Here is a 22013-nt window from a genome sequence, read left to right as displayed (position 1 = left end):
AACTGACTAGAAATGTTCAATATGTTATTCTGTAATTTACAGGAGAATATGCTTAAAGTTTGTCACCACGACTTCATTTCCCAAGGTTATTATGTTTCATAACGTAAATCATTTTGGTCTACATTCTGTAAGTGATAGATAAAAATAGAAAAAAGAATGCTATATTTTATATAGATAATAACGTGCCTTGATCGATCATTTTAATAGAATGTAGGGGTGGCAAAACGGGACGAACCCGCCGAGTCAAACCGCCGAAACCGCCAAAAAAGGCAGGTCGGAGCAAGGTTTTGAGCCCGCCAAAATTTAAAAAACCGTCTAAACCACACCGCCAAAACCACGGGTGAAGGTGGGGCGGGGTGGGGTGGGCTGCCATCTTATTTTTTAAGGGTATTTTTGTAAATTTACATATCATATAAATAAAAATATTTGACTTTTCCTTCCCACAACCACAAACAACAGCCGGCCCTAATTTCCCTTCCCTGACCTTGAGAGTTGAGAGTGAGAGACCCTGACCCTCGACTTCCTTCAGCCTTCAGGCAGCAGCTCATCGTCGTCGGTCTCCCAGTCGCCGGTCCCTGTCTCATCACGATTCTCGCCAGCCCTCACCGAATCGTACTCCCGGCGGCGCTGTTTGGTCTTGCCTCTACTCTATCCTCTGCTCATCTCTCCTCCTTTGCCTCTCGGGCCTCGACGGTTCTGTGTCCGGCGGATTCCCGGCGCGCTCCTCTCTCCTCCTCTGCTTCTTGGCGGCTGTGTTTCAGACTTTTTGTAAGTGAAGATTTTTATATTCTTTTGAAATTTTTTTGTGAATTTGTTTATGAAATTTGTTTTACTGGACAGCTTCTTTCATGCTTTTGTGGACAGCTTCTTTTTCCTATTTTTAAAATGCTAACTAACTTCTAATTTATGAATGAAGTCAAACATCGATACTAGTTTGGTGGCTTGGTAGCTTGATTGAATATGCTATTGACTGTTAATTCTTAACTTCTTATTTATGCTGATATGCATTCTTTGATATGCATTCTGTTTTGATTCGTCGCTTTAATTCTTTGATATGCATTCTATCATAAGGAAATCAGTTGTGGTTGATCGCATTAATGAAATTTTTTTAAAGGGAATGAGAAAAATTAAGTGTTAGGCCTCCCATGTTTAAACCCCTTTAAAGTTAAATCGATCTTCTTTTTTTTTCCCAACTACATTCCACAATCGAAAGTCGTTTTTGCCAGACCGAAAAAAAAAAAGAGTTTTTTGGAATTGAAAACAAACAATCTCTATTAAAAGTGTTTCAACATTACTAAGTCAAGCAAAGCTTAACACACTTCATAAACAAATATAATTTCTTTGTTTAATTCTCTAATCAGGCAACCCAATACAAAGATAAATTTTCATAGGCTGTGAAGAAACCCTCAACTTTTTTGAGGTCATTCTTTGTTATTTTTATCTCCGTTATAACAACTTTATTGAGAGACCGAACTAAAAATAGCATTAGCAAGTAGCAACACTCAGGATCTAACTTTCAAGCACTCAGAGAAAGTTTTTTTATTTTTTTGTTTTTAGTTATTATAAAATATCAAATTGGGCCACTGATTTAATATTTTCTCCTCAATAGTGGGCTTTATCCAAAACGCTAAAGCCCAAACAAATTAAAATAATGTTGGGACCCTGAATGGTAAATAAACGAAAGAGAAGGCTAAGCTGAAGTGAGCACTACAAAAACCCTAGCTCCTTCCGCACTTAGCCTCTGATCTCAGTCGCCGTACACAAAAACCCTAATCTCTCTCTGAGCGACTTCGCGTTCCACTTTCAGCAGGTTCGTCCCCTCTCAATTCCCTCCGTTAATGTCTATTCTCTTCACTCTTCGTGCTTCCTTCAATCTTCTGCGATTTCCAGATCTATTGTTTGTTGATTTTCATTCCTTGTTTGGGCTTCATTTCTTTTGTGTCGCTCTTTTAACAAAGAATCATATTGTTGATTTTTTGGAAATGTTATTGATTATTTGTTGAACCTATTTTATTTTGTTGTTCTGCTGCTTCTGTTAAACTTATATGATTCTTTGTTTCCAATTTTGATTTTTAATGCATATATCCTCGAACTCCAGCTCTATCTCCTGGTTTATCTGCAGCTCTGGCCGGCTCTCATGGTATCTCAGATAGTCATGAATGTCGCAACCGGCTGGATTTGTTTGAATTTCTGCTTCTGTTTGAATAATTTATGTTCTATGTTCAGTGTATTTTGAATTTGCTAATTGTTGTTGATTGTTGTATTTGTTTATGCAGTTTGTTGTATTTGGGGGTTTTAGCTTATGAATGTGTATTATTTTTAATTGTTAGGGTTCTAGGTTCTGATTGTTAAAGAAGGTGTGTTTTTTATTGTTAGGGTTCTAGGTTCTAATTGTTGTATTTTGGGGGTTTTAACTTATGAATGTGTATATTTATTTGATTAGGGAAATTGGTTGTGGTTCACTGTTCAATGTATTTGTTTAGGAAAATTGCTTCTGATTGTTCAATGTATTTGTTTAGGAAAATTCCTTTCTTATTGTTTAAATCTGCAGAAATTTACAGGATACGAAAACAAAAAATAGCATATAAATGGTCATGAAAGAGATTTTGTGTTATGATGATGGATTGGTGCTGCGCCAGTTCCTCTTCCAAATGAATCTACAAGCATCAGATCTCTGACTGCATTGCCTGCTGCGCCAGTCCTCATTGAAACACTGAAAATATATATTTATTTTATCTTATGTTGACTACTAAACTTTTAAACTTCTTTTATTATCGTATGTTAATTTCTTGTCGTTGAATTTCATTGGATTAAAACTTTGTTAGTTATTGTGTATTTGTGTTTGTTGATTTCAACGTGATGACTTTGTATGTTAATTATCGTATGTTTGAAATGTGGCAGTATAATAATTGAAACTAATGAATTCTTTGTTGGATGTTAATTATAACTGAGATTTTTATTTTGAATGAATGGCAGAGATGGGTGAGGAGGTGAAAGCAATTGTTCCTGAGTCTGTGCTTAAGAAGCAGAAGAGGGAGGAGGAATGGGCCTTGAAGAAAAAGGAGGAGCTTAATGCTGCAAAGAAGAAAAGAGCTGAGAGCCGCAAGCTCATTTACAGCAGGGCAAAGCAATATGCAAATGAATACCAGGAGCAGGTTGCATTTCACCTTAATCTATTTCCCTTTTTCTCTGTTTTAATGTTTGTTTCTGTTTCCTTTATTGCGCTTTGCATTTTTCTCCGCCACATTGACCCGCTTTTATATTACAGGAAAAGCAGCTGATCCAATTGAAGCGGGAAGCAAAGCTGAAAGGTGGATTCTATGTTGATCCAGAGGCTAAGCTCCTGTTTATCATCCGTATCCGTGGGTATGTGTTTGTTTCCTTTGTTACTCCATATTTATGCTATTAATACTATGTCCCAAGTTTTAATTGATTCTGTAATCTGGGTCTTACTTGTTCGAGTTGTGTTTTTTCAGTATCAATGCCATGGACCCCAAGTCAAGAAAGATCTTGCAGTTGTTGAGGTTGAGACAGGTACTGCTTATAATCATTGAATGTTGAGCTTTATTGTGTTATTTTCTTGTGTGGGCATTATTATGGTTTACTTGGTGTTAGTAGTACAGTTCATGACTGTTGTTTTATAACCATGTTTAATGTGATGATCATTGAGGTGCTTCAACTTGAATTCAAGTCCCTGTTTATTGGTTTGTTAAACACTATTCAATTTGTTAGAACAGGCAGATTTTTGTTTGTTGTTGAATCACAAAAAATGGGGAGTAAACACGTCTGCTCTCATATTCTCAAACCTCTCTCTGTCACTTGTTATGTTCCCCAAGGGAGTGTTGATGTTTTTGTTCTTTGGCTTTATGTGTGTTATCACTGCATTTGCCCAAAAGTCTTGAGGCTATATAGTGTCATGGAAGTTTGACATAGTCAATTAAGAAAATATGTAATGTTTTTGGTACTTGTTTGTAATACTACCTGTTTGAAATCTTGCCATTTACACCGTGTAAAGTACCCATACTAATGTTTTACTCCCTTGCCTCTGTTTTCTTTTTTGCAACAGATCTTCAATGGTGTCTTTCTGAAGGTGAACAAGGCCACAATGAACATGCTTCACAGGGTTGAACCATATGTGACCTATGGGTATGTAAACTTGCCGTCATGCCTTTTTGAATGTGATGAATCCCTTATTTTTTGGGCTAAGCGTAACAGTTCCTCTCCTTTTGTAGATACCCAAATCTGAAGAGTGTAAAAGAGCTTATTTACAAGAGGGGCTTTGGTAAGCTGAACAAGCAGAGAATTGCCCTAACCGACAATTCCATCATTGAGAAGGTCTGTAATATTATTTTTAGCATTAGAATATACAATTCAAATACATTCTATCTACTCACTGCTTTCCTTGGATGACGCTTCAGGCACTGGGCGAACATGGAATCATCTGCATCGAAGATCTTATCCATGAGATCATCACAGTTGGACCACATTTTAAGGAAGCAAACAACTTCCTTTGGCCATTTAAGCTCAAGGCTCCTTTGGGTGGCCTGAAGAAGAAGAGGAACCACTATGTTGAAGGAGGAGATGCCGGAAACAGGGAGAACTACATCAATGAGCTTATCAGGAGAATGAATTAGGATGTGGACTTCTGTTCCAAGCATAGTGGATTCAGTCTTTTATTGGCTTTGTTAGATCAAGGTTTATTGAAAGTTTGAAAGTAGTAGATTTCTGACACTGAAAAAATCTTTGTTCAAGGTTTATTTTGTTTTTCATTTTACAAAACAGAGTTTGTTGAGTTGTCCTTTAGACATTGAGTATTATCGGTTTATAATATGTTTTTTTTAATCCCTCATTTAGTATTACGAGAAATATGTGATTTTCATATTGCACTAGCTTTAATTAATTGTTTTCAAATAAGTGTTCTGGTAGTATTTAAGATATGTCGAAATGTTAGGGGTTAGGGGACAGATTGAATTCATTTTTGGTTTCAACTGAACTATAATTAAACCATTTATAAGTAGTAAATATTGAACAAGGTTCATGTGGTGAATAGCATAATCCAAGTCAGCAAACAGGTATAATCAAACTCAACAAATTCAACAGTTAAATATAGCACCGAAGCTGAATATAATTAAACTTGGTAAACATATATAATCAAATTCTAATTGTAAGCTGAATATAATTAAACTTGGTAAACATATATAATCAAATTCTAATTGTAATCAAAATAAGAAAATATTTATAATCAAATACATTGAACTTGAGCATAATTAAATCCAGCAAACCTGTATAATCAAACTCAGGAATTAAATATAGCACTTAACCTGAGTGTAATCAAACTTAATAAACATGTATAATCAAACTCAATAATCAAATATAGCATTAAACCTGAGTATAATCAAACTTTAAATTAAGTATAATCAAACTCAGAGTATAATCAAAGGAAGCAAGTAATTATTAATTTTTAACATCAAAACAAAGAATAGTGGAAATGCCAAACTAACTTACTTTTCATTGGAACTTGTGTTTGCTCCTCCTTCTTGGTTTTTAACATTTTATTTTGACTAATATCAATTTAAAAAATATTTAAATCCTTTTAGCAAAATACATGACAATTTATTTTACACGTAAATTTTTTTAGTGTCTAAAGTATTATTATTTTAGATACTAAAAAAATTTACATGTAAAATAAATTGTCGTGTATTTTGTTAAAAGGATTTAAATTTTTTTTAAAATGATACTAATAAAAAAAATTTAAAACTTACAAAAAAAGTGGTTACCCCGTTCGGTAACCTTATAATTTAATTTTTATTATTTAATTTATATTTATTGTAAATCTTTTAGCAAAATATTAAAATAAAAAAATTACAGAATAAATGAATGATTCTGAAATTTAATCTACATTTGTTTTTACTATATAAAACTTAATTCATATTTTCTTTTGAAAATTGTTAGAAGGTATTTGTTTTATTCATATTTTTATCCATTGCTCGTAAAATCAAATGTTCATAGAATGCCTTCAATTCATAATATATAACAAAGTTAGAAGCTAGCGATAGGAACTCCTTAATTACATATTTAAATCACTAATCAGAAGAAAGATATTAGAAGAGTTTTCTCTTTTTTTCTCCCATGTTATCTCTTAGTTTGACGGGACAAAGATTAATCTGTCATGGATCAAAGAGACTAATTTTGTGTTTTTATATTCTTTTTGGTGATAAATTAGAACAAATTATGAAAATTTAATTTATTCTTATCTTTTTTCATTCAAAAAATTTGATACGAAAAATATAATAATAAAAAATATAATTATAAAAAATTAACAAGAATAATGAAAGAAAAATGAAAAATAAGTTATGTCCATTGTTAGTGTCTCCGTGTCTTTGTTATGATAGATACAAAATACATTAATTCTGTGTCTCTAGACACATTGTCTCTGTCCATGTCTCCTCTATCAAATACGATTTTGTGTCTCTGAGTCCCTGTCTCAGTGTCCTGTCTCTGTATACAAACGCAACCTAAGAGTTTGTTGTTGGCCAATGAAGTGCTGCATGCATAAGGCGAGATTCCTTTGTTGCATTTTGCCAAATTTCGATCTAACATAACTTAGATTAAGAGTACAAGACCGTAACCATAAAACTAGTTGGAAAACTGACACAAATCAGGATTCAAACTCTCAATACTTGTTTAAGCGAACTAAGGAGCTAATTACTAGACCAATCCAAATTCACTAAGAGAGTTATCTGTTTTTTTTTTTTTTTTTTTTTTTGTATTAAAACGGGAGAGAGTTATCTCTTAATATTATCCTTTTTTTTTAATTGGGTCCTATACGTATGAGGATGTTGATTGTTTTTTTTTTTTTTTGTCAGAGATGTTGATTGTTAAGAAACAGAGTAGAAATATTTTTGAACATTTTCACTCTAAAAGGCTTCTATGTTGGATTTTGGACTCAAAATTTACACCCTCAAGGGACAAGAGTATCGAAGCCTAACAAGTTATCCCAACCCAAAAAAAGTGCCCATTTTCTGGCCAAAACCAATACCTATGCACTTCAGAGAATCCCGCCTTGTGCATGCAGCAATCTATTGGCCAGCGGCAAATCCTTAAATGGAGCTCAGTACCGCGACGGATTAGTCCTTGGCCTGCCGGATTGAGGGATACCGTGGAAAACTAAAAAAAAAAAAATTAAGTCTGTCCCAAAAAAACTCTGTCCAAAAAGTGCGCAAGAATTGTTAAAAAAAAAAGCATGTATAGGAACTCCCCACCCCAACAAATATCATGAGAATCTATGGAAGTGATTTCATGGGACCCTTCTTAACGTTACTTGAATTTAAGGTCATCATCATGACCACATCGTTTATAGAAAAATGAAAATCATCCCTCTCCTCCTTGTCCATCTGTAAAGATCAAAAGTAAAGCCAAGTTTCTGGAAAATGACTTCAATTCAAAGCATTTGTGGCTCCAACGCTCCCCTACTTGTGATTAATTAATTTAAAGTCATGACATCATTTCATGGTGTTTCTATAAGACTATGTAGAAGAATCACTTACACCCATTTAAATAACTATCCTATAATTAACTAATTTACAGAATATTCTAAAGTTCGTGTACATTTCATAACAAGTAGGTGTTTTCTTTTCATGGGGTGGAATATTCTAATGAATCCTTTGCAACCAATATACAATAATCAAATAAAGTTAATTTTTTTGGTCTTTGGATTTGGTTTGTTTACTTGGCTACCAAGGAATGAGATTATACAAAAATAATAAAATAAATGGCTGCTATATAATTTATTAGATAAGTTACAAAAATATATATTCAATAAGATTAATGGTATTGTGACAATTAAGTCCATATATTCATGTCTCTTAACCTACTTAGCGTTTGTTTTGAGGTACTGAGACAGAGATTGAGCGACGTGAGACTCAGTATCATGTTTGTTGGTTCAAAGATTGGTACTAAAATTTTTATCTCTGTCTCCAAAATTTCAGTATTTCAGTATTTCCAAAATGTAGGGACACAGGAGACTAAAATTTTTAGAGATTGAGACTGAAACTTTAATAACATTTTATACCTAAAATACCCTCATTTCAATTAATTAATTACAATTTTATCCTTTGTGCAAATTAAATTAGAGTTTCATTTTTGTTTCAATTTCTGTCTCCTATTTTACACCAAACAGAATATTAAGATTTATTTTAATCTCTGTCTCTTAGTCTCTGTCTCTCAGTCTTAGTCTTTCCATCTCTATCTCTCCACCAAACGCTACTCTAATAAAATGATAAATCTTGCTTCTGTGTATTTCAAAGTTAAATGCACTATTGACTTGAGGATTCATGTTGAGGTAGTTGGTGACAGAAGCAAAAAAAGGAGAAGTAGGAGTATTTGGATCAAACATACAAGTCACTAACCCACCAAGCCATGGTAGTGGAGTCTATATATGAAGAAGAAAATTGATGAAAGGCCTTTAATTTCAAAATTATTTGATGTTGGTCATACATAATTACATACCAAATTTTTTAGTAGTGCAGAGGTAAATAATTACGTATCTGTTTGGTTCACACTTTAGAAAGTGTAAAAGGCGTTTTCTTATGGAAACATAACCATTTTTTTTTTCTATAAAATATATTTTTTTTCCACAAGGATATATATAAAATTGTTTTTATTTTGAAATATCTTCAAAGCTTTGCTATCTATACGTCATTTTAAGATGTGTCATAAAATTATTTTTCTTACAAGCTTAAATTGATTGAAAAGAAATATATGAATTGTTGTATTTTTAATATATTTTTTATGCAAAACTTTATTTATAGGTATTTTTTTTAAAATTATCTTGTACTAAAGTTTTTTTTTTATTTTAAAATCAATATAAATTGAACTAAGCACTTTTGATCATAAAAATTTCGATATTATGTCATAAAATTATTCCTCTTGAAATTTAAAATAATACGAAAAGATACATAAATAATCATATTTTAAAAAAGTATAGTAATTAAATAATTAATTAAAGTATTCAGTACTGGCGCCGCCGGTTGCCAGTTTGGTCACGAGTAAATGAGCCATTGTCCACTTGTATTCTGTGGTTGTAAGTTACGACAAACCAAATCGGCCTAAGATCCTATTATTTCATTATTAAATTCACTTTAAATTCTACACCATATGTTACCTTCTATCAATATATATATTATTCTTACTATTGTTCTTATTATCATATGTAACAGCATCAATAGGAGGATATATAGATGCATGGAGTAAATATTGATTCGAACATTTCTATTATTTTTTTACAAACGTTTAGGTCAATTGAGTATTGATTAGTTAATAAGCTTTGAGATTAAAACTTGATAAGTATTATTTATAGAGGTATTTATAAATTATTGATAAAAAGAACACTTTTTAATTTAGATGTAGAAGAGGGAATGGTGTAGGATGTAGTTATGGAGTGTATAAGTATTCTACGTAAATGTGGTGTTAGGAGCAAAAATGGGACCGTTCGATTTTTTGGTACACAAATCGGACCCTTCGATTATGTACCCCAAATTTTTTTAATTTTTTAAACACAAATCGAAGGTCCGATTACCTTTTTCGCCAAAATTTAAAGGCTTAATTTTTTTTTACAAAAAAATCAGATAGTCAAATTTCTTCGTTCATTGTTTCAGAAAAGACTGTCTCACATCCATGTCTAGCACTCACATTTTCCATAACGTAAAATACACACATGCTTCTCATAAAAAAATGAAAAATTGTCATAAAAAAAAACCCTTAAACTTGCATTTTTATCATATGAAAATCTAAAGTTATGAGCATTTATCAACACTTATATTGATTCCATTGAAATTTCTTCTTAATTCTTAAGTGGGTGGGGAAGCAAGTGGAAGTATGAGTGTATTATCAACCATACAAAATGAATTTTGTGGTTCTAATTATATAATTTTAATTCTTCCCACGTGAAGAAGATGATAGCTCATACAAGAACCAGAGCTTTGGAGAGAAGTGACGCAAGCATAGTCTATTGGATGGCGTCATTTTCTAATTATTAGGTGTTTATATATTTTCTTAAAGATGCTGTTAAATTACTTATTAGTCGATATGTCCAAATTAAATTTTAAATATTAGATAATAAAGCAAATTAGAAGATTTAGAGATACACTCGTATATTTCCATTTTGCTTGTCTATCTAACTTTGTAGCAATTTTTCTCCCTTTTACGAGTGTATATTCACCTAAATTATTTTATTGGAAACAAACAAAAAAAGAAGTTAAAGGTTAGAAAGCATGTCGTCTTCGCACTTTAATAATTTGTCTATAAAATATTATTCACAACTAACAAAGTCAATCACTTTGGTTATAGTATATAAGAATACAAAAATATTATATGTAAACAAAAAATAAACTATTAAATCATCAGTCATTATTTGTCTATACATATATATAGTGTTTAACTTATTTTTAATATATATTTTATTTATATATTAACATATATTTTATATAAATGACTAATTTTTAGTATACACAAATCTTGATAATAATAATATTAATAATAATAATGCACAAAATAAAAGTAATCACATTTTTGTGTGTGCTAATGACTAAGAACTCTACATACATATCCTCTTAATTGACTCCAAGTCCTCATTTGATTCAAGATGAACATTTGATATAATATACTCTATTTGCATTAGTTAATTGTCTGATCTGAATTTATACTATCATATTATTTTACAGGGGTGAGTATAGATAGCGGGTATCTGATTATCTGTCTGAATTCGAACCGAACTAATTAAATTGGTTTTGGAATCAACAGGTAATCGAGTTCAACTCGAACCAAATCAATGGCCTTTGTTAGTGATTGGTTCGAGTATCAGTTTTGGGAGTGCGGAATTCGAATCAACCTGTGAATCCAATCATATATTAATTAAATAAAAAAATAAAAATATATATATGGTTTTTAGTGGTTTTTAGTGAGATTATTCACTATTAATATGTTTAGATTTTAATGAGTTTAGTTTTTAATGTATTTGGTGTTTAACATGTTTAGATTATTTATATTAATGTTATATGTTTATTGTACTTGTTGAATTTTTAAAATAAAAATTTGGTTTTTTTTATGGATTTCAAAGTTATCGGATACCTAATTATCCGAACCAAATCAATCCGTTCTTAATCGATTTGGTTTGGTTCAGATACATACACAAAAAAAATATAAATCCGAATCAAACAGAACCAATTACATTTTGATCAGTTCGATTCTAATTTCACCTTCAACGCGAACCAAACCGACCCGTCCTCACCCCTATTATTTCGTTACTTAAAGTATACTATTGATAATTCAAACTTCTAAAGCAACTATATATTTACATTATCTTTTATTAATTAAATTTAAATTTATCTATATCATCAAGTGATAATCTTACACACACTATATTATAATATCAGTAGGAAATCACAAGGTATTTTTTTTAATAGTAGTATGAATTACAAATAAAATTATATAGGCAATTATGCCAAATACAAAAAAAAAAGAAAGAAATTATATACATAATTTAGGTTCCTCGTTGGTATTATTAGCAACTTTGTTTTGGTTGTGTTCCCATGAGACAGAAGCAAGGCTTGTTTTGTTTTGTTGTGTGTTTTAAGTTCATTTTATTTTATTTTATTCCAAAGAAAAATATGCACATGCATGTGATGAAATTTAAAGGTAGTAGATAGACAGATTAATACGTGTCCATTATCATTATCAAGAAATGAATCATTATTAAATCTGCTTTTTTTCTTTTCCGGGTTTCAATAATGACACTGTTGCTTAAACGAATGAGATGTCTACACAATTTGAATTGTGTTAGCGTGCTTTCTTTTGGTTATATGTGATTGATTTTAAATTAACAAACATGAAAGATTTTTATTTCCGAAATTGGGTAACGATAGAGAGACAAAAAAAAAACAGGCAGAATTTACTTTATTTAACATTAATTAATTATCGTAATAATTAATGAATGCTAAATAAAGTAAGACTGTTTTTAGCTAATTTTCTTTGATTACTAAATATTTTTAAAATTAATAATATTTTAAGAGGTAATTTAAAACTATACTAGGATATTATGAAATCTATTGTTACCAACAAACACTTCAGAATTCTATTTTGTTAAACATTATTGTTAGAATCAGGATATATTAAACATTAATGAGGAAATCATTATCATTAATGAGGAAATTCATGCCATTTACTAGGGAGAGATAAATAATTCATATAAAAAATAAAAAATTTAACTTTATCTTTCTCATTTTTTAATTATTATTATTATTATTATTATTATTATTATTATTATTATTATTAAAGATTTCAGATGTTGTGACTTATGAGAGGGTAAGGGTATTATACACTTTGATGTAATTATTTTTTGCTATTACATAGAATACTTTTTTAAAGAAAAAAGTTTTAAGATTTTATTAATTATTTCTATATTATTAACATAAAAAACTTGAATATTTTCCACGTTATATATTCTAAACACATGTTATCACATGAGTAAAAATTATTTCTTTTTAAATGAATTATTACTTTGTTTATATAATATAATTAATATGATTAAACATCAGCATAAAATTTATTATAAATTAAATTAATCTCGTATTTAATTTCCATTTGTTTTTGAGATATATTGCTTGAAGCAACAAAATTCTTTTTATTAAAAAACACTACTATAAATAGTAATATATATATTACAATATAATAATATTTACAACCACATATATAGAAAGTCTACAACCTTAAAAACATTTGTCCCTCCCTCAGAAGCAGTTAAACTCTCTGCTTCTTCATTCTCCACATTACTCTCTCATATAATATTATTCATTATTAATTGTTGAATCTTATATAGAATTCAACAAGATACTACTACCAATAACAACCATTGAATAAGAAGCCATCATCATTATCACTTAAATAAACAGAAACTTCTCTTTTTCCTTCTCATATGCTTCAACAAGAAGAAGAAGAAGAAGAAGAGTGAATTATATATAATCCTAAGAAGAAGATTATGGGAATATTGCATGATGATGTAGTGATATTCAGGGAGGCAGAGAAAGAAGGAGATCCAACAGTGATAACAGTGAACTGTCCTGACAAAACTGGTCTTGGTTCTGATCTGTGTCGTATCATACTCTTCTTTGGTCTTAGCATTGTAAGAGGAGGTAATTTCAAAATCTAATCTTTCTCTGATTTCTTAGTCTTTTGTTTGGATTTGAGACATGGGTTTGTTTTGTTTTGCTTTAATGTTGACTCTTTTTGAATGAATTATTAGATGTGTCAACAGATGGGAAATGGTGTTACATAGTATTGTGGGTGGTTGGGAAAGAGAATACAAGATGGAGTTTGTTGAAGAAGAGGCTAATTGGGGCATGCCCTTCTTGTTCCTCAGCTTCTGGAATCTCTTATTACTCCTCTGATTTCCATCCACCTAACCCTCCTCATGTCTTTCTTCTCAAGTTTAGTTGCTATGATCGCAAAGGCCTTTTACATGGTAATTCTCCATAACTCTTCAATCACCATATTTACATGTCTTTTCAATATATTTTTGTTCAAAGTCAAGAATCAAGATTTTGAGGTTTCTGATATTCCTTTGGTTCCCTTGACAATTATCTCGAGAGGACAACGAGGTCCCAAAAAAAAAACATCTAATTCGACTCCTGATAATTTTTTTTTGGAATTGATTAGCCCTGTGCTAAAAAAAAACAAAGGAGCCTCGTTGTCCTTTCGAGATAACTGTCAGAGGTCGGATTGGGATTTTTTTTTTGTCAAAAGCCTTGTTGTCTTTTGAAGTAATTGTCAGGAGCTATTTTGGATTTTTCTCTTTGGTTTTAGATGTTACTCCCTTCACTAAATTACTTTATTCTCAATTGTTTAGGCTTTGGAGGACTAATATATGGAACAGATCATAGGGTTTGATAGAGAGAACTAACAAAGTAAATGATTTTTGTTTGAATGGTGACAGATGTTACAGAGGCTCTATGTGAACTAGAGCTTGTCATAAAGAAAGTGAAGGTATCTACTACACCTGATGGCAAAGTCATGGATCTCTTTTTCATCACAGATACAAGGTTTTTACATCTAAAAGAATGAATCTGATGATTAGGTACTGTCAGTGTATTAAAATTAAACTCAAACTTATTTTTATTTTGCAGAGAACTTATGCATACCGAAAAGAGAAAGGAAGATACCAAAGAATATTTAAGAGGGACATTGAAGGATGCCATCATTGATATAGACATTGAATTGGTAGGGCCGGCGGCGGATGTTTGCTCGCCGGCATCATCGTTTCTTCCGGCGGCAATCACCGATGAAGAAACGATTGGAAACAGAACACTAATACGGTCGGATGAAGTGACTATCACCATGGACAACACTCTTAGTCCTGCTCATACTCTTGTCCAAATCATGTGCCAAGATCACAAAGGTCTTATCTATGATATCATGAGAACTCTTAAGGACTACAACATTCAGATTTGTTATGGCAGATTCTATGTTAAAGAGAGAGGAAAATGTGACATTGATTTGTTCATCATCACAAAAGGAGATGGGAAGAAGATTGTAGATCCAAAGAAGCAGCATTCTTTGTCGTCCCGGCTTAGGACGGAGCTACTCCATCCAGTCAGAGTAGGCGTCCATAGCCGAGGACCCGACACGGAGCTTCTCGTTGCCAACCCTGTCGAGTTGTCCGGCAAGGGACGCCCCCTCGTCTTCTACGACGTTACTCTTGCTCTCAACATGCTTCAAACTTGCATTTTTTCGGTAACTATTCATATTCTGATTACTACTCACGTGAAGATGTCTTTAGAGTTTAGAGGAAGATAATAATTAAAAATCGTTAAATAATTTGACATGTTTTAAGTTTAGTCGCCAAAACATATTAATTTGAGTAGTCACCAAATTTAAAGGATGAATAATTTACTTTAGATATACGACAGACTTAAAAATCGTTAAATAATTTGATATGTTTTCTGTAATTGCGACAGGCTGAAATCGGAAGACATGTGATCGGAGACCGGGAATGGGAGGTATACAGAATCTTACTTGATGAAGGAGGAGAAGGGTTATCTCTTCCGAGGAACAAGATTGAAGAAGGAGTTTGGAAAATGCTGATGGGTTGGGAGTGATAGATCCATGTTTTTGTTCATAGTCTAGTGTACAATTGTACATATACATATAACATGCTCCTTAATTTTTATCATATCATATTTGTCAAGTTACACATTTGTAATTCTAACTTATATGTATATATAAGAAAAATGATAAGGCCATATATAGCAAGAAGATCAAATAAAGGAAAATGGAATGTAATATATTGTAAAGTAGTAGAATTATATAATTGAATTTATTTCTATTATAGTAGCCATAAGTCCATAACACAAATATCTTACCTTTACTTCCTTATAATAGTTCATGAGTTTGTCTTTAATATATGGACAATTGTTCTTAATCAATTAATTTCTTCTTAGATATTTTCTTAGGATACATTTTTCATGATTTTATTGCACAACGTTGTAGTCTTATACCCCACCAATCTTAATGCTATTGAAATAATTTGATGAATTGGACTCAAAACTTTAGTGATAGGGGCTCTTTCCATCCAAAAACATTTGCTTTAGTTTGTTCATTGATTTCTATGGATGATGTTATAATATTATTGTGGGGTTCCTTGAATTAGTATGATATTTCTCTTAATAGACATGTGCACTCTATTTAATTAAAATATTTGCTTAATTTTAGTTACACACATGTATTAAATAACTGATGAGAAATATCTTAACATCATTGATAAATTGAGCTAGCTATAATTCATAGGACAATTAGAAAAATATTACTATATATTAAGGTAAAATTTGCGTACAGTTATTTTTATATAAAGTTAACAGTTAAGAATTGTTAAATGATAATTTAGTCAAATCTGTCAAATTATTTAACGATTCTTAATTATAAATTTTATATGTAAAAATAATTACATGTGAGTTTTCACCATAAATTAATTAACATAATTAATTGATTTCTAAATAAATTAGCCTAGAGTTTCCAATATATTCCTAATTTGTGGAAGATACCAGCAACCATACCCCAGAAAGTGATTTCAGCAAAGATGACATATAATAGAGTACCCAATCTCTCTGAGTGCCAAACATTGTTAAACACATGCTCTTGGATCCAATTTACCTGGTTCATATCATCCCAAAAAAATTGTTATATATTATGCTTCTAGCTAATTGAGATCAAGATTAAAGTGAGACAAAGAATTATTATAGTTGGATAAAAATATGAAAATTAAAGCATATATTATATTTATATAGGTTTAATTATACTGTGAGTCTCTATAATTATTTTTTAATCGAAATAATTTTTTCAATTAGGTTTTTATATTTTGAAAATTTGTATTATTAGATCCTCATATTGAATTGAATTTTGTAATCAAATCCTTGGAATAACCAAAATATTACAAAATAAATAAAAAGAAAAAGTAATAATGCTAAACTGTGTTTAAGGGCTTTATTATTATGCAAAAGTTTATTCAAATATGCCAAGACTAGATTAATTTTTTTAATTAAAAATTAAGTGAAATTATATGGATTTAGTTATTTACACATAACCAACACTAATATATAATCTATGTGATATAATTGAAAGACTGAAAAAATTAAATAAATAATAAAAAGGGTGAGGTAGATTGTTACTAGTGTGTTATCTTGATCCTTATAATACCATCCATTAACAAAGCCTGGGAAGATGCTCTGAGCAGCCATAACAAACACAAGCATTGCATTCATTCCTATCCATTCCAAGAACAAGAATGGCTTTCTAAATCCCCAAACATCAATCTGATTTTTCCATTAACAATATAATATTATTGTTAGAGATGAAAGATAATAATTAATTAGGTAGTTGTTGAAATATTGTATTCTTCTAGCTACTTAATAAATAAATAAATAATATTCTTATGTTATTGTTGACTTAATTACTTACCAGTATGTAGAGTGCAGAGAATACAATTCCTGCTGCCCCAGCTGTGAAACAAACATAGCTGAAGCTGTATAGTTGCTTGTTCATTGGGATAGCTGCATTTCAATTTTGAATTTTCCATGCAGATTAATTTTTCATACAGATAATGGAGTTTAATTTAAGTTTAGTTATTCTGTTAGTTTCTATAATTTTATTAAATTTATAATTAGATTTTTATATTTTTTTAGGATAAAATATACTTTTTGTCCTTAAAGTTTGATAAAAGTTTTAAAAATATCTTTAAGTTTTATTTTGTTTCAATTTTGTCCCAAAAGTTTTCAATTTGCATCAAATATACCTCTAACGGCTAATTTTTCAAAAAAATTAAGACCAATTCAACAACAATTTTATAAGAACAACCATCAACACAAGCAAATCAATTATAATTTTTATGCATTATTGTTAGATTAGTCTTAAATTTTTTGAAAATTTAGCCGTCAATGGTATATTTGATGCAAATCGAAAACTTTTGGGACAAAATTAAAACAAAATAAAACTTACGGATAATTTTAAAACTTTTACCAAACTTTAAGGACAAAAAATATATTTTACCATTTTTTTTATTAGGTTTTTACACTACTTTTAATTTTGTAATTAAGTCTTTTTCATGTCAAAAGTATTAAATTAACAGAATATTTTTTTTAAAAAAAATGTGGTCTAAGATTTAATTAGATTTTTAATTATGAATGCTTTTAATTTACGAAAATATATTCAGTTAACTGTAATATTTTTTCCATTTAAAAAGGTTTAATTACAAAATTAAAAACAATATAAAAACTCAATTATTAAAAAAATATATAAATATTTAATTATAAATTTGGTGAAATTATAAGAACCAAAAGAATAATTAAACTTTTAATTTATTCCTTGTTTTACAATTTATAGTTAATGTCTCAATGAAGCTAATTGCAGATCAACTACTTATTAGCATAGAAGAAAGCAAATCTGTTTTAGGCATGTAACCGAATTAACTGAATTACCAGAATCAGTTAATGGCAGTTACTTCTATCAGTAGCTTACCATGTGTTAAATGAAGGATGATGCCAAGGATTAGTAACACAAACCCCACTGAGACCCATTGCTTTAACCTCTCTGAATGCCTCTGATGATAAAATAATAATGTTTTATAAATTAATTACAACAATTTAGTCTTTCTATATAATATAATATAATATAATATTATAGGGATAAAGTAGTAAATTAAAGTAGTTAACCTTGAAGTGAATCAATACATGACCATAGTGGATGCCAATGGTGCCAGACAGGATAGCTGATATGGAACTAATTAAAATGAACAAAAAAAAAAGTAAAATATAAAATAGTTAATTTCTTCTAATAAATCTTTCTATTTATTTTACATTTCCCAAAAAAAAGGGGAAAAAAAAAAAAGACAAACCTCAACAGGCCCTCAGGTTCAAAGGGAGCACGACACCAAGTTGGAGCATCTTTACGAAGATGCCCCTGACTTGGAGAACTTAATGTGCATGCCTGTAAATTATTAAAATGAAGAAATAATTATAATTAATGAAAAGCATAAAAATAGGTAGTTTAAAGTTATTAATTAATGAAATGACATAAGATGCCTTCAAGCGTGACGAAACAGGGTGAGAGTAAAGATGGTTAATCCCCCAAACTTGTCTATCCACATAGCCAACTGCATTACATGCTGCTCCTAAGTCTCCTCTCATGCCACATATTACCTTGTAGTAATAATTACAACAATTTAATTAATGATTAGTCACCAATAGATTAAAAATTTATTCATTCTAAATTTAATCTTCATTTAAAGGTTTTTATGTTAATTATCATTAATTAATGAATAGGAGTCGCTAAGATAAAAACGTCTAAAACGTCTTTTTTAAAAAATATTTTTTAGTAATTAAAATTGAATAAATGTAACTGATTAAATTGTATTATTTTTGTCAAAATTAGATCAAACAAAATTGATTTGGTAAAAAAATCGGTGAAACAAATCTTAAACCAATCTAAATTAATATTTTTTTAATAAAAAATGACTACAATATCCTTATTATAGAAAATGACTAAATACTCCTATTATATATATATAATAGGAGTATTTAGTCATAGATAGACCGATTTAAAATTTGATTTATCAATTTTTCAGTTAAATTGGTTTATCTAATTTAATTATGACAAAAACAATACTATTTAATCAATTACATATATTATATTTTAATTATTAAAAAATATTTTAAAAAATATATATTTTAAGTATTTTTATTTAAGTGGTTTTTTTTAATAAATTGCTGTATACATAGACATGCATAATTTGAACTCTTAATATTTGTTTAAACAGATAAGTAAACTAACTTGTGGATCAACTTATAGCTAAATTAACAATTTATTTGACAACATTTCAAATAATCAAGAGGTGCATAAACTTACTGTATATCTCTTTGGCTTTTCCTCATTATAGTCCACAAAACTCCAATTTGGAACATAGAGGCTGAATGTTGTGACCATGTAAATCACAAATGCAACAAATCCTCCAAACCTATGCAACATGTAGTGTTAATTAATAATTAATCAAAGAATTTTTACAATCACATCACAATCTCAACCATTTAATTTCAGTAGAATTGGATTTGCCCCTCTCACCATTGCCATCTATAGGCAGTAAAAATGGATAGATGTCCAGGATTTAGGGTGGTTGGTCTAATCTTGGAGGTAAATGTCTCTATTAGAGCAACAACACAGTATACAAGACCTATTCTCTGCATGCACACACACAATATATAATATACAAATTAAATTTCTCATAATTGTTATTCAAGAATATAAATATAAATTAACGATTTTATCATGAGTTCAATTTCGACGTAAAACTCTTTTGCATTAACATCTGACAATCAGACAATATAATTTAAATAAAAATTAGGATAAAATATATTTTTTATCCCTAGCATTTGTAATTTTCTTTAAAAATACTCCTAACATTTAGTTCTATTTAATTTTGTTCCTAACGTTTTTTATTTGTGTCAAAATTACTCATAGATGTCAATTCCATATAAAATATTGAGGACAAAATTGAGAACTTTTAGGGATAGTTTTGACAAAAATAAAAAATATTCGAGATAAAATTGAATGAATCGAAAATGTTAGGAACAAAATTAAAAAAGAAAAATATATTTTATCCTAAAAATTAAGTGAGATTAATTTGCGTAAAAATTAATTGGTATTAGATGTTAGTTTAAAGGAGAATTTAATATTGATATTTAGAAATTAAATTTATATTATAATAATTTAATTAGTTTGAGGATGACTCGGACCTGAAGAATGCCACACCATCTAATAAATTTCATGTCAACCCCATATGAAAGGTCATCAGGGGCATGAGAGTATCCACCTGAGGTTAAAACTTTATTAGTGTTCTAATCATAACATATTAATGTGTATATGCATCTGATGAGACAAAGTTAAGAAGAAAATTATTATGGTTAATTATACCTTGCAAAAGTATACCCCAGAAGAGAAGTTTCAATGTTCTAATGAATATCTTCTTCACAGCATATTTAACCTTAGGGACTCTCTGCATTATTATTGAATCAACACTAATTATAACATAATATAATTTTGACTAGTATAATATATGATAGCTGATGTAACATTTTAGTTACCTTGAATGCAAGAGCTATGGCAACTCCAACAATGAAAAGAAAGAAAGGCATAACAAAATCAGCCAATGTGCATCCATTCCAAGGAGAGTGATCAATTTCTGGATAAGCCCCACCAGCATCATCAACCAATATCATCACCTTTACATTCAATTATACACATAATATAAGCTCATAATACAAATTAAATAAATGTTTAATTATTCTGTCGGTCCCTATAATTTTACTAAATTTTTAATTAGATTTTTATATTTTTTTTCATTGAGTTCTATACTATATTAGATTTTGTAACGGTTCCGCTACGTTACTAACAGCATATCTGCCAACTTCTGCCAACTCTTATTTATAATTGTGTTTCATGGAAGTGTGTTCGTGGATGTGTCTAATAAAAATGTCTTTTTTATAGCTATGTTTAATAGAAGTGTCTTTATAGATATATTTTCTGAATGTGTCTCTTTATATATGTATTTAAAATATATTAATTATTAGACACATCCACGAACACACTTCCATAAAACACAATTATAAATAAGAGTTGGCTGGCAGATAATATGTTGGTACCCTATACTTTTCCATTTTGTAATTACTAATTAAGTCTTTATCGTGATGAAAACGTTGAATTAACAGAATATTCCATTAATAAACAAAATAAATATACTTAACACTTGACTGAATATTCTGTATAATTTAACAGAATATTCTATTAATTTCAACATTTTTATTACAGCAAAAATTTAATTATAAAATCTAATATGATATAAGAACTTAACTAAAAATTCGATAAAAATATAAAAACTAACATAATAATTAAACTTTATCAATAATTAAGACTGACCACGATAGTGAAACCTCTAAATGCATCAAGTGTTGCGATTCTCTTTGTTTTCTGTTTCATTGTTCCTTGATCTTTCTCATGAGAAATGACCGTTTTGTCCTTTTCATCATGATCAATAACAATAGAGCCATTCAAACCTTCTTCCATTCTCTTTGCTTCTCCATTATTATCATCCATGGTAGCTATTAATCAAAAGTAGTAGTGGAAAACTCAATTAAGACATGCAAGAGTTATAGAGTAATTGCATCCAATTTAAGACATGAAAAAGGTCACTGTGGTGAGAAAGACACCAAAAGGGTCCACTATTGTGAGAATACATTATACAGTTTAATCCTCTTTTATGTCTTTAAGCTTTGACTAAAATTTTGTACTAATCACTAATCAGAATCCTCACCGCGGATACCATTATGGGCCTGAATTGGGCCTTAATTATATAAAAGCCCAATTAATTCATATTGAAAGGTCAAAAGTTTTATAGAATTGTGGTGATAATGACCAAAACA

At 29.8% G+C, this 22013-nt stretch overlaps 3 protein-coding genes across 6 annotated transcripts; 2 read left to right on the top strand and 1 right to left on the bottom strand.

Moving 5' to 3' along the window:
* Positions 1 to 428: 428 nt before the first annotated feature.
* On the top strand, positions 429 to 4849 carry LOC107626463 (large ribosomal subunit protein uL30y). 3 transcript variants are annotated; one of them, XM_016329348.2, is made up of 7 exons: positions 429 to 768; positions 2977 to 3155; positions 3269 to 3366; positions 3477 to 3534; positions 4067 to 4146; positions 4233 to 4335; positions 4419 to 4849. In XM_016329348.2, the coding sequence occupies exons 2-7, from the start codon at positions 2979 to 2981 to the stop codon at positions 4632 to 4634; spliced, it is 732 nt and encodes a 243-aa protein (XP_016184834.1). In that variant the 5' UTR covers positions 429 to 768; positions 2977 to 2978; the 3' UTR covers positions 4635 to 4849. The 3 variants fall into 3 exon arrangements, with proteins under 3 accessions (XP_016184834.1, XP_016184833.1, XP_016184832.1); XM_016329347.3 differs by lacking the exon at positions 429 to 768 and adding an exon at positions 1610 to 1810; XM_016329346.2 differs by lacking the exon at positions 429 to 768 and having other exon boundaries at positions 2970 to 3155.
* A 7882-nt stretch (positions 4850 to 12731) lies between these two features.
* Positions 12732 to 15480, top strand: LOC107626461 (ACT domain-containing protein ACR10). Of its 2 annotated transcripts, none has more exons than XM_016329344.2 (5): positions 12732 to 13187; positions 13298 to 13516; positions 13988 to 14093; positions 14178 to 14784; positions 15009 to 15480. In XM_016329344.2, the coding sequence occupies exons 1-5, from the start codon at positions 13034 to 13036 to the stop codon at positions 15147 to 15149; spliced, it is 1227 nt and encodes a 408-aa protein (XP_016184830.1). In that variant the 5' UTR covers positions 12732 to 13033; the 3' UTR covers positions 15150 to 15480. The 2 variants fall into 2 exon arrangements, with proteins under 2 accessions (XP_016184830.1, XP_016184831.1); XM_016329345.3 differs by having other exon boundaries at positions 12748 to 13187; positions 13310 to 13516.
* Positions 15481 to 16053: 573 nt separating this feature from the next.
* On the bottom strand, positions 16054 to 21570 carry LOC107628071 (uncharacterized). Its single transcript, XM_088504357.1, has 13 exons — positions 21511 to 21570; positions 20679 to 20816; positions 20509 to 20590; positions 20331 to 20407; positions 19660 to 19775; positions 19447 to 19555; positions 18624 to 18740; positions 18437 to 18528; positions 18255 to 18321; positions 18061 to 18142; positions 17005 to 17096; positions 16716 to 16859; positions 16054 to 16200 (listed from the first exon to the last, which is right to left on the bottom strand). The coding sequence occupies exons 1-13, from the start codon at positions 21568 to 21570 to the stop codon at positions 16054 to 16056; spliced, it is 1323 nt and encodes a 440-aa protein (XP_088360483.1).
* Positions 21571 to 22013: the final 443 nt, after the last annotated feature.

This window comes from Arachis ipaensis, chromosome B2 (assembly GCF_059453495.1).
Source record: "Arachis ipaensis isolate K30076 ecotype BB chromosome B2, ASM5945349v1, whole genome shotgun sequence".
NCBI lineage: Eukaryota > Viridiplantae > Streptophyta > Magnoliopsida > Fabales > Fabaceae > Arachis > Arachis ipaensis.
The sequence above is the reverse complement of the archived record's forward strand: the minus strand, read 5'-3'. Positions and strand labels throughout refer to the sequence as shown.

Bases quoted from the DNA above. Each gene is read 5' to 3' on its own strand.
- LOC107626463 (XM_016329346.2), top strand. From the start codon at position 2,970: ATGGCAGAGATGGGTGAGGAGGTGAAAGCAATTGTTCCTGAGTCTGTG. The intron at 4,147-4,232 runs GTATGTAAACTT...CTCCTTTTGTAG, and splicing joins GAACCATATGTGACCTATGG to ATACCCAAATCTGAAGAGTG. The intron at 4,336-4,418 runs GTCTGTAATATT...ATGACGCTTCAG, and splicing joins ACAATTCCATCATTGAGAAG to GCACTGGGCGAACATGGAAT.
- LOC107626461 (XM_016329344.2), top strand. From the start codon at position 13,034: ATGGGAATATTGCATGATGATGTAGTGATATTCAGGGAGGCAGAGAAA. The intron at 13,188-13,297 runs GTAATTTCAAAA...ATGAATTATTAG, and splicing joins TCTTAGCATTGTAAGAGGAG to ATGTGTCAACAGATGGGAAA. The intron at 14,785-15,008 runs GTAACTATTCAT...TAATTGCGACAG, and splicing joins TTCAAACTTGCATTTTTTCG to GCTGAAATCGGAAGACATGT.
- LOC107628071 (XM_088504357.1), bottom strand. From the start codon at position 21,570: ATGAAACAGAAAACAAAGAGAATCGCAACACTTGATGCATTTAGAGGT. The intron at 18,741-19,446 runs GTAAGTTTATGC...TATTACTACAAG, and splicing joins AAAAGCCAAAGAGATATACA to GTAATATGTGGCATGAGAGG. The intron at 16,201-16,715 runs GTAACAATCTAC...GATATGAACCAG, and splicing joins AGGATCAAGATAACACACTA to GTAAATTGGATCCAAGAGCA.